The sequence below is a fragment of the Poecilia latipinna genome, unplaced genomic scaffold (assembly GCF_001443285.1).
Source record: "Poecilia latipinna isolate Pla-1442-1.1 unplaced genomic scaffold, P_latipinna-1.0 Scaffold723, whole genome shotgun sequence".
Taxonomy (NCBI): Eukaryota; Metazoa; Chordata; class Actinopteri; order Cyprinodontiformes; family Poeciliidae; genus Poecilia; species Poecilia latipinna.
In genome coordinates this window covers 362308-377502 of record NW_015113339.1, presented here as the reverse complement: position 1 = coordinate 377502, position 15195 = coordinate 362308, and the positions used below count along the sequence as shown (strand labels likewise).

Genomic DNA, 15195 nt, shown 5'->3' with positions numbered 1-15195 from the left:
ACTGCATCTTTTAGCTAGTCATAAATTGTGAAGAGATTATAAATAATCTAAGGATCTCCTGAAAACAAAGGTACCAGTTAGGAGGAGGATGGGGGAAAAAAATTCTAACAATTAGTTAGTAAAGTCAAAACAAAATTTTGTGTTTTGTTTTGTTCAGCAGGGATGACCGGAGAAACTCTTCCCCGGGGGTTTTTTTTTTTTTTTTTTTTCCAGAGGTGGCCATTCCGGCTGCTTCGCATTCAACTGTGAACTGTTCCAGTTAAAGCCGGATATCAGGCCTGCCAGGTCCGACTGGCGTCCTCCTCCATCATCAGAGCCAACTCACCATCAGGCAGTGATCAGCTGACAGAGCCGGATCTCTCTTCACCCGAGCATCGCCCACAGGTCGGATGAGACGACTCCAAAGTCTGCAAACAATTGTCTCGAGAACATCGGATTTATTCATGATGAGTGATTTGAAATTGATTTGTTTACTTATAAATCCTTTGCGCCATTTTTCTTGGTTTCGGTCATGCCAACAGCTCCTCTTCCTCAGCTGTGGAAACAGCAGGTTTGAATCTCAAAAGAATCCAATGAGCCACTTAGTCTGAAGTTCGCTGTCTTATTCTCACAGCAGGAGGTTTATCCTTCTCGTGCCACTCCGGCAGTCTGCCGCAGGGTTCCCACAAGAAGTACTTTGCCACTAAAATGAGATTATTTGCTTGTAAAAAATAAAAAAAAAAACTGTTGTGTGCTCATCTAGTAACTGATGAATTTCTTGTTTTAAGGATTCAAACAGTTTAAAGTTCTCAAACTCAAGAATCCAACAATATTTTTTCAGTATGTAAGGAGCTACTTTTTTTATCCTGTGTGATGAAGATCCAATTTCAGCTTCACTTATAAACTCCCAGAAAACATTACAATTGTGAGAAAAGAACCTAATTTCTGTGTAGGCTGTTCATTTTCACCGCTGTCTCTCATGGAACATGCTTGATTTGGAAATCTTAGGGTTAGGATAACTATAAAAACTCTTTAGGCCTGCCGTTTGTGACGCTTACCATATTAGTGTACGAGATGCTAAACACGCAGCAAAAATATCAACCCTTTAGCATTTTGCCTTTGTTTTTAAATGTTAATAAAACCTTCCTTACCAATAACAGAAATTTGGCAAAACTGAAATCAGAATCTGCTTAACGGTACGTTGAATCTTTTAAGATTTTAGATTTGAAATCAAAACCCAGATCAGTGAGTGTCAAATAAAAACTCACAGCCCAACTTTACTTATTCTTCAATGGGAAAATACATGTCACAGCTGCAAATGAAAAAAAAAAACCTTAAAAAAAAGAAAAAGCTAAATGTAAATTTGTTTAGAAATTATTTCCATGTGGTTTAGGGTGAAGAAGCGAACTCAGATTTTTCACTCCATCCCACGCAGACCACATGCAGCTGATGCTGTCATGACGAATGTGCATCTCCGACTGGGTGAGTCAAAGGCCGCGCTGCATTTTAGCTAAATGTATTTTCCCTTCTTTCGTGTACAGTGAGGAGCCAGAGGACCAAAGTCTTTACAGCTAAACGCGGGAGCGCCGCCGCTCCTCTGACCTCTGCCTGTGTTGGAAGGATGTTGTCTCAGCTTTGTTGTGGTTCTGCTGGTGAGGAAGCTCCGGGCGGATCCTCCTGCGGTGGTTCACACTAGAGTAACATTTAGGGCATCAGATCACATTTCAGCAGATTCTGCTGCACACATGCAGTGGGAAACTGCTGATATATATATATATATATATATATATATATATATATATTTATATATATATATATATATATATATATATATATATATATATATATACACACACACATATATATATGTTGCAACAAATATCTGGCTTTTTGGATGACTCGTATCAGCTTCCCACTACTGTTGCAGATTAACCCATTGCACAGAGTAAAAGAGGTATAATTAGAAGTGAGCAACAGGAAGTCATGACCAAATTAGGCTTTATGTTTTTGGTGCGTCTCTTGAAGGGAGTCAATTATTAACGTTCCCATATCAGTTTGGTTTTAATGAAACACAAGCATTGTTATTAAATCCATGTGTGCCTTGATGGCCCAGAACAATTAAACTAGACCAATGAAAACACAAGACAAAAATAAACTATGAGACATGAGTCACTACAGCTGATTATTCTTAATTAATTAATTAGAAACCATGCAAGTTGTGTTTTTGCAGCTGCAGAAAAATTAGCTCCCCCCCCCACCCCACCGAATCAGAAAACACATCAGAGAAAAATAAGCACAATCATGATGAAGACAGCAGGAATCTGAGAAAATGATGTTTCACAGCGAGGAGCCAACCCTGATGATCAGCCAAGCTGAGGTCTTTGCTCTGACCTCAGCTTGGCTCAATGGATGGACGCAAATTTCTGTCTTGTACCTCTGAGGAATCTGCAGCCATTCTAGCTGGTGTTTTTCTTCTCCCAGCGGTGCTTGTCATGTTGACCCTCCTACATCTGGTGGATTATTTGCAGTTGAGGAGTGGTCAGTCAAAGCCCTGCTTCTAAAAACTAACACTTTGTCATCTTCATAACATGCCCAGTGAGCCCCCTCACTGCCCCCCCTCCCCCAAACTCATTTCTCCTCCTTTTCTGCAGGACAGTTGCAGCCAGACTGGCGTTTTAGAGTCAGACATGTCGAACCCATGAAATGATGCTGGTTTAGGCATAACAGAATGCCTAAACCAGGCATGCTGTTTATGCCTAAACAGCGGCATATATTTGAATCCTCCAAATATATTGGAGGTTCAGCTTCTCCAATATATTTACATCAGGTGATTCCTACAAATATATGCTTGGTTGGGGGATATATTTATGGTCAGACACTGTTCTCTAGTGGTGGAAATAGGAAGTCAAACAGGAGATTTTATGGAAAATAAATATAAAATAGAAAGACAAACATTTGCTTTACTTCTTCAGTGAATACATAAATAAGTCCTTGCCTATATTTATTTAATTGTTTCGATTTGTCAGATAAATATTGAACTATTTCAGTTTATTTAAGTTTATTTCTGAATGACATGGTTAAGTTTATTCGCTAAAAACATTAAGGATTATTTTAGTGTCAAATTAATATTTTCTCTGCTGCACTGAACCATGAAATAATTCAGTTTGTCACTCTTGTGTTTCATGAACACCTTCTGATTGGTTAATCTGCACAAGTCAATTTTAGAACAACTATAATGTCCACGATTTAACACTGTCTGCTTTAATAAGTAGGGTTGACATAAAAAGTGAATTAAATAAAAACAGACAACTTTGAAACATTTAGCTGTACAGTTGAAGAATATATACAGGTTTTTAAAAATACTATATTTTTAATCAGCGGACTTTTACATAAACCATAGAATTAATGAATCATACAGGTATTTGTGTCCAGTTTTAAATTGTTTGCGACACATCTAATCATTTATTAATAGAGTTGTTTATTGATCAAGTCCTATTATCTCAATACTTTGTGGATTCAAACAATGAAAAGTGTGTGATGTGGTTCAAATGACTGAACAGTAAAAGCTTTTCACAGCTGGTACATCCATTTTTGAGAAATCTCACCATAACATAGCATTTCAATTGACATGGAAAGCCTGAAGTTGGGCGTAGGTGACATTTCAAACTTTTGTTGATGAATTTTCCATTTTTATTTCAAAATAGGAATTTAGAGGAAGTTATACAAATGACTAAATAAGGTGTGATCCCATTTGTGTTTGTAAATTGTGAAACTCTATCTGGATGTCATTACAAAGCCAGCGCTCAACATGAATAACTGAGACCAGAGGTTAACATCGTTTCCTGCTAAGTCATACATTAACTTCAAAAAGCTAATTTATAAACCACTTTGTTTATGAAAAAATTCAGAAGGCTGGGTTAAATGTAATGCTAATTGATTTGCATACCAATCCCGGTTTCTGGTAGAAAATGTATTTCTAATAGGGAAATAAATAACGTGTTGCTGTAGCAGAGCTGTAATAAAACAACAGTCCTTACAGTTATAACACATCCGCTTCAGTCTGATGCACTTCAATAATTCAAAAGGCCAGATACTGAGTCTAGCAAATTCATCTTTTCTTCAACAAAAACAAAACTTGTGCCTGAGTCGAGTTAGAGACTATAAAGTGAAGATTTGGAATCAAATGCTATTAACCAAACGTTATTGTTTCTCTCAACCAAACCTGGGAGAATTTTATTTTCAAGACAAGCACTACTAAAACGATGAAAATGTTTTTACTTTTTCCACCCTGTAAATTTAACAAGACATCAGCCTTTCTGAGCCGATTCAATTTTAAAACACTCTTCAATGAGAAACAGTAATACCCAAGCATTACAAAGTCAAGACAATCCTGACTTAACATTTTTATTCATAATTCAGCATAAATTCCACTTGCAAATGGTGGAAAAAGCCAACAAGTACAATTTAATGAATTGTGACACTTAAAACTCCTCATATAAACCTGTATTTCCTAGATTCAAAGTAAAAAAAAAAGTTCCTGTTTCATAAAGAGAAACTTCTATTGATTAAAAATAATAAAACCTTGAACAAACAAAAACAGGGAGGACTCTGGTGCTGAGGTTAGGTCCATGAAACCCAGGTGTTATAAGCATCTGAATTTATTACAGTCGGGGTGGATTCACAATGAAAATGGTCAATTTGTACAACTGACAACTACAGAGGAGAAGATCACTACCAATTAAAACAAACCTAGCAGGAAAAATCATTAAAATGTATGGCAAAAAATAAAATAAAATAAAATAAAAATGTTGTGACATCCATGAAAAGAAAAAAAAAAAAGACCATTCAAAAACTGTACAACATCATGGGAGTCAGTAGCGTCGACCGAAAGCTCCTCCCTGGATGCCGCCGCCCTGCATCATCTGGTTCTGTCTGTTCAGAGCTCCAGACAGAGACTGAGACGTTCCTGTGTTCATGTAACCTCCACGACTGCAACACACGACACACACACATGACTATGTGCTGGAACCTTCCAAGCCTCTGGGCTGCAGATGAGCAGACGAACTTAATATATGGAGTAAAAGCTCATGATCTGCTCACCCTGCCATTCCTCCACGTGGCATGTGGCTCTGGCCTGGAATGCCACCATCTCTACCTGGATTCAGGAGAGCAAACATCCATCATCAGACGTTTTGGTCCAACATAGTAAAACTACCAGAACCAGTGGAAGTATTCACAGCCTTTACCATTTTTAACATTGTCATGCAAGAACAGAAGCTAGCATCCTTTTGTTACATTACTAGACTGTCTGCAGGTAAATAGATTAAAAAGCCTGTGTAACATATATTGTTAATTATTTAGCTACAATTACAAATATATTAACTACGTAGCCACTTTAATATTGACAAATTAAATGTCTAAGTCATTAATTAAGAATTTAGTTCCTGTTTCTCCTCTGAACTGTTGGATACATTTTCTTTTCTTTATGTATAACAACTCATTAGTTTGACACCAGCTAAAGATCCATAGGTTATTTTTAAAGAAAACCATGTGACAGAGCAAACATTACTTTCTGCAGAAGAGGCTAAATTCTGCAGGAGGCAGAAAACAATGAACACTAATATTTCATTGACAGAATCATGCAGTGGGATTTGCTTTTCCTTTGCACGAACATGGAAGCTGGTCAGAGCCTGATAGATTGAGCTAAATACATAACGAGAATCTAAGAGCGTCTGCAAGAGATTGAAGTTTTTAATTTCCAGCAGGACAATGACTAAATATACAGTTAAAGACACAATGTGAGTCTTCATGTGCTAGAACAACCAGTTGTAGCTTAACTGCAACAACGAAGAGCTCAAACATAATTAACATGAATGAAATGGGTCGTTTCTTTTTTTTATTTTTGTTTAAGTTTTCAAGGTATTGAAAATGCTGCCACTTATTTTACATCATGTTCAGTTTCAGGGTATGCAAGATATACAAGTTCACCAGCTGCTACCTTGCCACGGTCTGTCTCCATCCATCTTTCGGCCAGAGTCCCAGTCGCGGCCACCGTCCCTGAAAGAAAGAGAATTGACCTGGTGAACAGCAGATCGGAGCTTAACCAGAAGCTGGGGTCAAATCCAAGTGCTGCTCACCTTGGGTTCATGCGCTTGTCGTAGCCTCCGCCCCACGAATCTCTGCCGTGTCTGTCTGAGAAGTGCTGCACAAGACACACAAGTTATCGCCTTGATGCTCCCTGTGCATTTCTTCAAACCAAACTAAGCTGTTTTAAAGAAAGCTGTTCATTTTCTAGTTAGGTGTTCAGAGCACTGCTGTGAGCTTAAAAGATTCAGAATGAAAGAAACGTTGTGATCAGACCCTCTGAACCTCGTTTTCTCCTGTTTTTACTACAAGATGGGGATCTCAGTCATCTCACCTGTCCGTCGTCTTGGAAACGGCCACGGTCTCTGTGGTCGAAGTCCTGGTAGCGATCCTGGCGACCGAAGTCTGAGCGGCCAAAACGGTCATCCATAGCCATGCGCTTGTCAGGCCAGTCGTCTTTTCTGGAAAAAAAAGAAGTGACTACTGTAAGATGTATCTCCTTTTGTTGACACAGATCCCACTCCGGACGGTCACTGTGCTGCCTACCTGTCCATGTCGTACGGCCTCTTTACGGGCCGTCTGTCCTGTTCAAAGCGCAGCTGCTCCTGCTGCCTCCTCAGCTCCTCGCGCTCCCTCATTATCCTCTCCTGCTCGCGCCGCCGCTCGTACTCGATCCGCATCCTTTCCCGCTCCAGGAACTGGCGCTCCATCCGGTCTGCCTCCAGCCGCTGTTTCTCCACCTGACGACACAAACGTCCCCCATCAACAAACGGGTTTTTAGGATTTCATTATGAGGTGAAGTACGATTAAGATGGAAGGACATTTTGTAAAATTGTTACTCTGATCTGACCTCCAGCCAGCGCCGGTTATTCATCATCCTTTCCTCTCTTTCTCTGAACATTCGGATTCGTTCGCGCTCTGACGGGTTGTCACGGTTGCGATCACTGTAGATGAAATGGTCATAAATTTAACCTCGTACATCCAATGATGTTCAAGCTAAATAAATCTCTTGTTATTTTTATTTATTTTTTTTTACTTATCCTTACTTGAATCTGAATCTTTCAGCCTCCCTCATCTCCCTCTCTCGCTGCTTCTGTTTCTCCCTCTTTCTCTGCGCCTTGATTTGGGCAAACGTCAGGATGTCTTTTCTCTCTTTGCTGGAAGAGGCACGACTCCGACTCTTAGAACTCTAAAGAAACGCGACGTGAGAAGCGTTAGAAATAAAAAGTCATCATATCTGTACACCATGAACTTCATGACAAGACATTTTCAAAATGGTAGAGGAAAAAGAGATCCAGAGTTTAAATATCTTTCAAAGTGAAGCAGCTGAGGGATTGTTTTCTTACCCTCTCCCTGCTTTTGCTTTTGGTCTTGACGCTGACAACAGGCTCTCCCTTAGACTTGTCCATGACTACAGTCCTCTCATTTTGATCTGTGAATAAAAACAAATTGCTAAACTTTAGATGCTAAGTGACTTTTTATTTAAATTTGATTAATTTGTATTGAAGTTAAAAAAACAAAATCACCTTTGTCATCTTTGCCCTCTCCTTCCGGTTTGTCATCCTTTTCAGACCTAGACAAATATATGAAATAATTTTCAGCATCAACCTCATGCTCGACTTCAGTTTTCTGTAACTCATTCTTAGTTTTTTACAAGATGAATAATTGGCAAAGCACCTTTTAAACAAACATTCAAGACGAAGTTAGCACACCAAATGAATTTTGTATTCTTACTTGGAGTCAGTCGAGTGCCTCCTGTCGCTGGCAGCCTTGTCAGCCGGCTTTTTTCCGGCAGGCTCATTTTTAGCCTAAAATGAGAAAATATAAGTTCTTAAATAAAGAAGTCGTTTCTTTGCTTAAGAGTACTTTCTACTGATTTGACCTAAAATAATAAATATTCTGATTAAAACACAGTCACATAGTGAATATTCATATAGTTCCCAGCAATGTATGAGAAGAGGAAAACTCCCTTGGGGCATCTGAGCATGCACAGTACAACATATAGTAGAGAAAAACGATGAATATAATATGCAACATTTATCCCCATGTCAACAGTTGATATAAACATTTTATTGATGTTTACAGGTACACAGGTATGGCCTGTTTCTAGGCATCATCCATGAAGTTGAAGAAAAATACTTGAAACATTTTTTTAACCTTTTGTTGAGATGCTGTCAACAGGACACTGTTTAGTTCAAATAAACAGGAGTTTAATGGTTACATTTCATTCTAATGTAACCATTAAACAAATTATACAAAGACTATCAGAACGTCTTCAGAGAGATTGGTTTGCGTGTTACTAAGGGGAACTTTAGAGTGTTAAAATTGTTTCTGTTGTACAAATTCAAACCCGTACTGAAACGTGCAGCCGTCTCCACTACTATTTCTGTGAACGATAAACGTGACATTCGTATTCTTACCCGCTCCACAAAGATCATCTTGCCGTGCAGCTCGGTCCTGTGAAGGTGACTGATGCAGATGGTGGCCTCGTCTGAGGTAGACATGGTGACAAAGCCGAAGCACCGAGCCCCCGGGCTCTTAGCATTGGTCACCACCTTTACGCCAACAACCTGCATGGAAGACAATAAGACCAACAACAAACAATTACAAGTTTTAGTTTAGTTACATTTCAACTAATGTAGGATGCACAAAACTCAAGTGTAGAGTGCAAACTTTACTGGTTGTTTTCCTTAAAATGTTTTGTCTGAATGGTTGTTGATGGATTTTCATGTTTATATAGTAATATTTATTCAGAAAACCAGAGCTGTAAAATAATTCATAAATAGCCATAATTTCCAACATTTGTTTAATGTGTAAACATTAGACTTGTACCTGTTTGACAGAATGGGAGCACGTTTAAAAGGGTTGAATGTGAAAACAGTCTCTGTCACAAGATGGATATCATTGGCTGAAGTGATTCAATTAAACATTTCAGAACAAAGAAGTCTGAGACTCTGAGAAACAGGGAAATACTTTTATATTTCATTACTTAATATGACAGCTCTCACTTTACGCCCCAGTCTAGTTTTGATTGGCCGAACAGTCTGCGAGGATGACTCCTCTCCCAGAAGCACATTTTTTCCAAGGAGTTAAGTTGTGAGACTCACCTGACTGCCTCAGGCAGACTGAAGAGTAATTTCAGAATCCGTTGCAAGATTTCGGTTCAGTTTTTCTTCACACACACTGAAGCTTTAGTAGCCTAAACATATAAACCTACTAAGGAAAGATTTTCTCTTTAGTCACTTGATTCTGATGTGATCCAAAGTGAGGAACCCTTAGACATCCACAAAGCCTGTATCAGGAGAGATAATTCACCTCGTAGCCTCATGAGCACCCTGCTGTACGCAGACCAAACCCCTGTTAGAGCAAAAAGTCAAATACTAAAAGTTGGTGGTAACCATAACAGGAAAGACTAGAGGTGATTCTGTGAGTGCTAAAATCTGGTTAAGTACGACATTTTTTCCTGTTCTATTGTGTCGGTTCTGTTGCTGAAAGCTGATGGTTTAAAGTTGGTTTCGAGGACTAATCTTCCATTTTCCACCTTTCTCCCTTTTAATTTAAGTAGGAATAAGAACTCAGTGCTTTAGGATTTGAACAGTTTAGATAAAAAGTATTTAAACATTCACTGCAGTTTACATTTTCAACATATACAGAGGTTCGCAAATTAATTTGCATTGTTCATCTTTAGATTTGTTTGCCAAGTTAATTAGTGCTTGATAATTAAATATAACGATTGATTCTGTTATGGATAACCCTCTCAAATACACTTCCTTTTTAACTGAACTGCCAATTATAAATGAAGTCTATAAATATGCAGAATTCTCCGGATTCTTCACTCAATGTCTAAGAGATTGCTCAAAGGGAAGGAAGTGAGTTCATCCTTTGGATTGATTTATTAATATCCCTGATTTTTGGCCCTGAATTAATTTAGCATGTCTTCGCATTGCTACACTCACCTTGCCGTGTTTGCTGAATAGTGCCTTTAGATCAGTCGCTCTGCTGGTGGAAGAGAGACCACTGACCCACAGATTTCTGCTACTGCTCGCTGCAACGATAGATAAAAGATAAGTGAGCTTATATAGGCTAAAGACTTGGATGACGGGGAGAGAGAGAAAAAACAATCCTTCACCTTTTTCATCCTTTGTCTCCGTCTTGCCGTCTTTTTCTTCAGAGCTAGAAAGAAAGGAAAAAAATGTGAATAAACAAAAATAACAGAGCGTACCGGAACTCCTGACATATTTACACTTTTGTTATTAAGCGTTCATGTTTCAGTAAAGTGATTTAATGGTGAATAAATGACAATACACTCTCACATTCATTACTCATTAAATAGTAAAGCGAGACAGGTGAGTGCAGGGAATGGCAAAATCATCACAACGCCGCAGGAAATTTTTCTTTTTTTTTACCTCCAAAGAGCATCCAAATTTTTGAAATCACAAAAGGGCCAATGCAACAGAGATAGCCATTTTGGTTTCTAGTAGACAGAAAGCAACAAACCTCTTGTTCTGATCATCGCCCTCTACTGAAGAGGACTCTTTCAGTGCTGAGGTTGAATCCGCGGCAGCCTTATCCACAGTCTTCTCGTCCTTCTCACCCTTCTTAGACCCCTTTTCTGAATCAACAGATTCACCCGAGCCGCCCTGTTCGCTTACACTAACAGCCTGTGAGTTTTTGTTTTCAGAGTCAAGTGTCTCTTCTGGGACAGTATTCACATCCCCGGTCTCTTTGGCGTCATCCCCATCGGCAGATGCAGCGCTGCTGGCCTTGGCACCAGCGTTGGACACGCCATCTTCCCCTCCGGCGGCTTGCTCTTCTTCGGGGCTCTGGTCCTGGTCTTCTTTTAGTGGCTCTGATAAACAAGACCCGGCTACTTTGTTATTTTCTACGGATTTAACAGGAATAGAATGGCACAGAGTTTAATCACTTCTGAAACACATCAATGCTTTACGAGGAACTGGCAAGGCCTGGATTACGAAACTCATGGCCACCTGGCTGCGCTCTTAAAATGAAGTATTAAAACGAAGAAGACCCTAACCTAACAAAGAGACTGGAAGAGACCCCAAAGGCTGCAGAACGACCAATCAACTAAGGTGCGGCAAACACTTTGGTTCGTCTCTTGAGGAGAACCTCCCAGCACTAGTCACCTGATCCAACACACACAGATCGTGTTCAGCGCTGATGAGAGCCACAAAACCAGCTGTGCAGCAGCAGCCAAGGCTCGCTGCATATCCGTCTTCTTCCAGCAAGGCGCATCCAGGGATCCACGTTTTTTTTTTTTTTTCAACAGAACTTCAGCTCAACTTGAGTCGATTCGTCCAAATCATTTATGAATCACACAAATCTTATGGGATCTTCTTCATCTTAGTCTTCATGTGGCAACCCTAGAAACACTACAAGCAGCTGCAAAGGCTCAGTCGGCCCTCACCATAAGGAAAATGCAATTGCTGACCAAGTGCGTAAGACTGTTAACCACAGCTGTTTGAACAAATCAAAACAAATAATCTGTCCTTCTCAAGCAGTGATGATTTTTATTTCAATAGGTTAACAAACCTCTGGCGCAAAGTCAGCAATTTCCTTTGGGCTTCCAGTCTCTCCTTCTGGTTGTAACTAATCTGTTTGCAAATCCAAACTTGACACTAAAATGACCCCTTGGTAGACCTTCTGCTACAGTACCTGTCAGTCCTTCTTCAGCGCCGTCATCTGGATTCTGGAAGAAACCAAAACAGACTGATGAGGCGGTGGTCACTTTAACGTCTTTTCAGAACTTTTAGATGGACGTTAAACCAGGTTCTTCAACATCTTCAAAACGTTCCTATATTAAATGCGTTACATTTTTCCAGAGGTTGGTATAATATTCTGGAAATGTTTTTCAATACACACACACAAAAAATGTTTTCTTGCGTTCTTTACAATCTATACTGGACAAATTTTAGGACGTATCACTTCTGATGTGGTCTATGAAAAACAGAGGAAGACGTGTGAATATAATTAACAATAAAATTCGGTAACACTTTATTTGAAGGGGTAGGGGATTTGAAGACTGACATGACACTGTCATAAACATGACATAATATCTCTCATGAACATCAAGAAGTCTTTATGAATGTTTATGACAGTTGTCATGAAGTGTCATTCGGTAAATAATGACATTTCTAATGCAAAGTTGCTCTAAAAGTTGCATTGAAAATCCATTAAAAATGCCAACTTTGCATTAAATTATTATAATTTACAAAATTATGCACATTCATAAAGACTTCTTTATGTTCATGACAGATGTTATGTTTATGACAGTGCCATGTCAGTCTTATGCACACCCCTTCAAATAAAGTGTTACCTAAAAATCTTTGCGCTTTCAAGAAATTTTGATTTTTATCTTAAAAGAAATTGAGTAAAGAACAGCCTGAAAACAAACAGTTTTCCCTATTCAGTTCTCTTTTCTGCACAATTATCCACACAGTTGTAAAACTACAGTGGCAGATCTTATGCTTCTAACTTAATTTACTAGAACTTCATCCCTTTTACCCAACTGATAAATATGAGAAGTGAAATCTGAGCCGTTTTGATTAAAAGTCTTTGTAAGTTAAGCTGATAATCGTATCATCTTACCTCTGGACCTTGAGGCTCTTGTCCTGACCCAAACTCAGTGAAGTCGTTTTCATCCTCCAGCAACGCCTCGTCGTCTCTATCGTAATTTCCTTCATCGTCCATAGGGTCCCCTGTTGGCATCCCACTTTCGTTCTCAGTCTCATCCAGAACATTCATGTCAAGGATGTCCATGTCCTGCATGTTCTCGTGGTCGTCCTGCATGTTCACGTGGTCGTCCTGCATGTTCTCGTGGTCGTCCTGCATGTTCTCGTGGTCGTCCTGCATGTTCTCGTGGTCGTCCTGCATGTTCTCGTGGTCGTCCTGCATGTTCTCATGGTGGTCCAGAAAGTCTTCCTGAAAAGGACATATAAAAATCAATCCCACCATTTCTGCAATAAGAGCAGCATTTTAACTTGAGTAAAAACAATTACTTTTCAAAAATAAACTTACTTGTCCATCACGCGAATCCTCCTCCAAAGGAACTTCTTCTGCTTCCTCGTCTTGCCGGGAATCTGGGGAGGAAATGTGTTTTTTCACACAGACATGAGATGGTGGTACAGTTAGCTATTAAACAAAATAAAACAGTACACCATCTGCAAATTCTAAGACTAAATTGTATTTTATAACAAGGTAAAAAAAAATATTAAGGTTTTTGGAACAATTTTTAACACTCTACATGTCTGCCAGATTGTTTGTGGGGAAAAAACAGTATCATTACATGGAGATAAAAATATTCCGCATCACCTAATGGGGAAATACAAAATACAAAGTGTGCAGGGTGGTTGACAGCAAATATTCCCTCAGTGAATCACCAGCTGCAGGCCTGATTTATCCAAACAGTTGAATGACGTTAGCTAGTTGCTTCCAGCAGTTGCCTTACCTTTGGCGGTACGCTTGGGTGTCGATTTTTTGGGGTTCGAGTCCGGAATGAGGACAATCTGATCTGGGTCTCCCCCTTCTTCCTCAATTGCCTGTTTGTGAATGATAAAGTAAAACAGATTAGCAGTGTGACTCTATAATAATAATAATACATTTGCAGACTCTCGAGATCAGCCCAGCTAGCCCAGCAAGCTAGAGGTGATAGCTTTCCGTTAAGATTGAGCTTCGAAAAATGCACTTGAAAAACTAACAGAAATACGGAGTCAAATACTGAGTGCGTTTTGCATAGCGTTGCCTTCATAACACTGCGCTACAGTTTCGTTGAACAGGACATAAGCTTACCCTTTTGAGGCGCTCCGACAGCACGCTCTTTACGCCAGTTGTGTCGAGGTTTCGTTTCTTGAGCTCGGCCTTTAAGTCGATGACTCGCAGCTCCGACAGCTTACGGACCTCTGCGCCCTCCGGCATATCCACGTCACCGGACGGGTTTGCCATAGTTCTGCCCGAAAATATTTATAAACCCTTTAAACAGCCCTCAAAATAAATGTATTTTTCTTAGCGCTGCCTCACAAATAGAAGCACCGGACTTGCAAAACCGAGAGCAAAATGGCGAACGACTGGAGCCGAGATGACGTCAATGCGCATGCGTAATTCGGAACTGTTGCGGGAAGCCAGTCTGGGAGTCTGAGTAGTCAAAGACAAGAATACGGTCCAGATATTCTTCTTCTTCCACCTAAATAAAACTCATTTAGAGCGGCAAATGACTCAATTTTATTTACAATGTTAAGTTTTTTTAAATAAAAAAAAAATCCACTTTTGCAAAAAGTGGTTACATATATTTTTCTTCTGTGGAAAATTATAAGAAACATAGTTTTCAACCTAAGAAAAACAGATCTAAAATATATATTTGTGGCACTTTTCGTATTGTTTACAATTCAAGCAGTTACTCAGTGAAAAAACAAACAAACAAATAAATGTATCTATTTTTTTAACTGTTTTTTTTTTCTTTATCATTTTTAACCAAAATCATTAAGAGAAGATCATAAGATTCCTGCAAGTTGCAGACCCGTGGCTTCGCTAAACCAGGGGTCTCAAACCTCATTCCTCAAGGGCCAAATGTCTTCCTGCTCAATATTAGCTCATTAGAGGAGCTCTGCATGCTACTGAAACAGTTTCACCTTTTAATACAAGCGTGACAAAAGATACATCTATCATTAAAGAAAATACGAAACAGCAGATAGGGAAGCAAAGAAGACAACAACAGGGCAAGTCAGTTTTACAGTAAATATAAGCAAATCAGAAGCAAAAAGTATAATTAAGCAAAAATTGTGGCAGAAAGAAAAATGGAAGAATGGGATGAAGATAACAAAGGATAGGATTCAAAAGAGAGTAGAAAAGAGCAAAAGAAGAGAGGGGAAACTTTTAGTAAGATTAAGATTTGGACATACTGCACTCAACTACAGTTCACTTTTTAGAATACAGCAACATTACACATGATACTGTGCAGAAAATGAAACAATGAAACATGTTATATTAGTTTGTAGAAGATGAGATAGAAAGGAGATTAATGGAGGAATTTAGAAGAAATAAAGAAGCATTTAATTTAATAAGAATACTATCAGGAAATTTAGATAGTAAAAAATATACAAATTTTAATTAGTTTGTTTT

At 39.0% G+C, this 15195-nt stretch overlaps 1 protein-coding gene across 3 annotated transcripts; it reads right to left on the bottom strand.

Moving 5' to 3' along the window:
* Window positions 1-4591: 4591 nt before the first annotated feature.
* safb (scaffold attachment factor B) lies at window positions 4592-14171 on the bottom strand. 3 transcript variants are annotated; one of them, XM_015045388.1, is made up of 21 exons: window positions 13870-14171; window positions 13529-13619; window positions 13099-13160; window positions 12892-13002; window positions 12670-12849; window positions 11737-11770; window positions 10561-10912; window positions 10193-10236; window positions 10020-10108; window positions 8484-8633; window positions 7798-7871; window positions 7590-7636; window positions 7410-7495; window positions 7110-7252; window positions 6914-7007; window positions 6610-6803; window positions 6398-6524; window positions 6117-6181; window positions 5978-6036; window positions 5080-5134; window positions 4592-4968 (listed from the first exon to the last, which is right to left on the bottom strand). In XM_015045388.1, the coding sequence occupies exons 1-21, from the start codon at window positions 14020-14022 to the stop codon at window positions 4851-4853; spliced, it is 2328 nt and encodes a 775-aa protein (XP_014900874.1). In that variant the 5' UTR covers window positions 14023-14171; the 3' UTR covers window positions 4592-4850. The 3 variants fall into 3 exon arrangements, with proteins under 3 accessions (XP_014900874.1, XP_014900875.1, XP_014900873.1); XM_015045389.1 differs by having other exon boundaries at window positions 12913-13002; XM_015045387.1 differs by having other exon boundaries at window positions 12670-13002; window positions 13870-14170.
* Between the last annotated feature and the right edge of the window lie 1024 nt (window positions 14172-15195).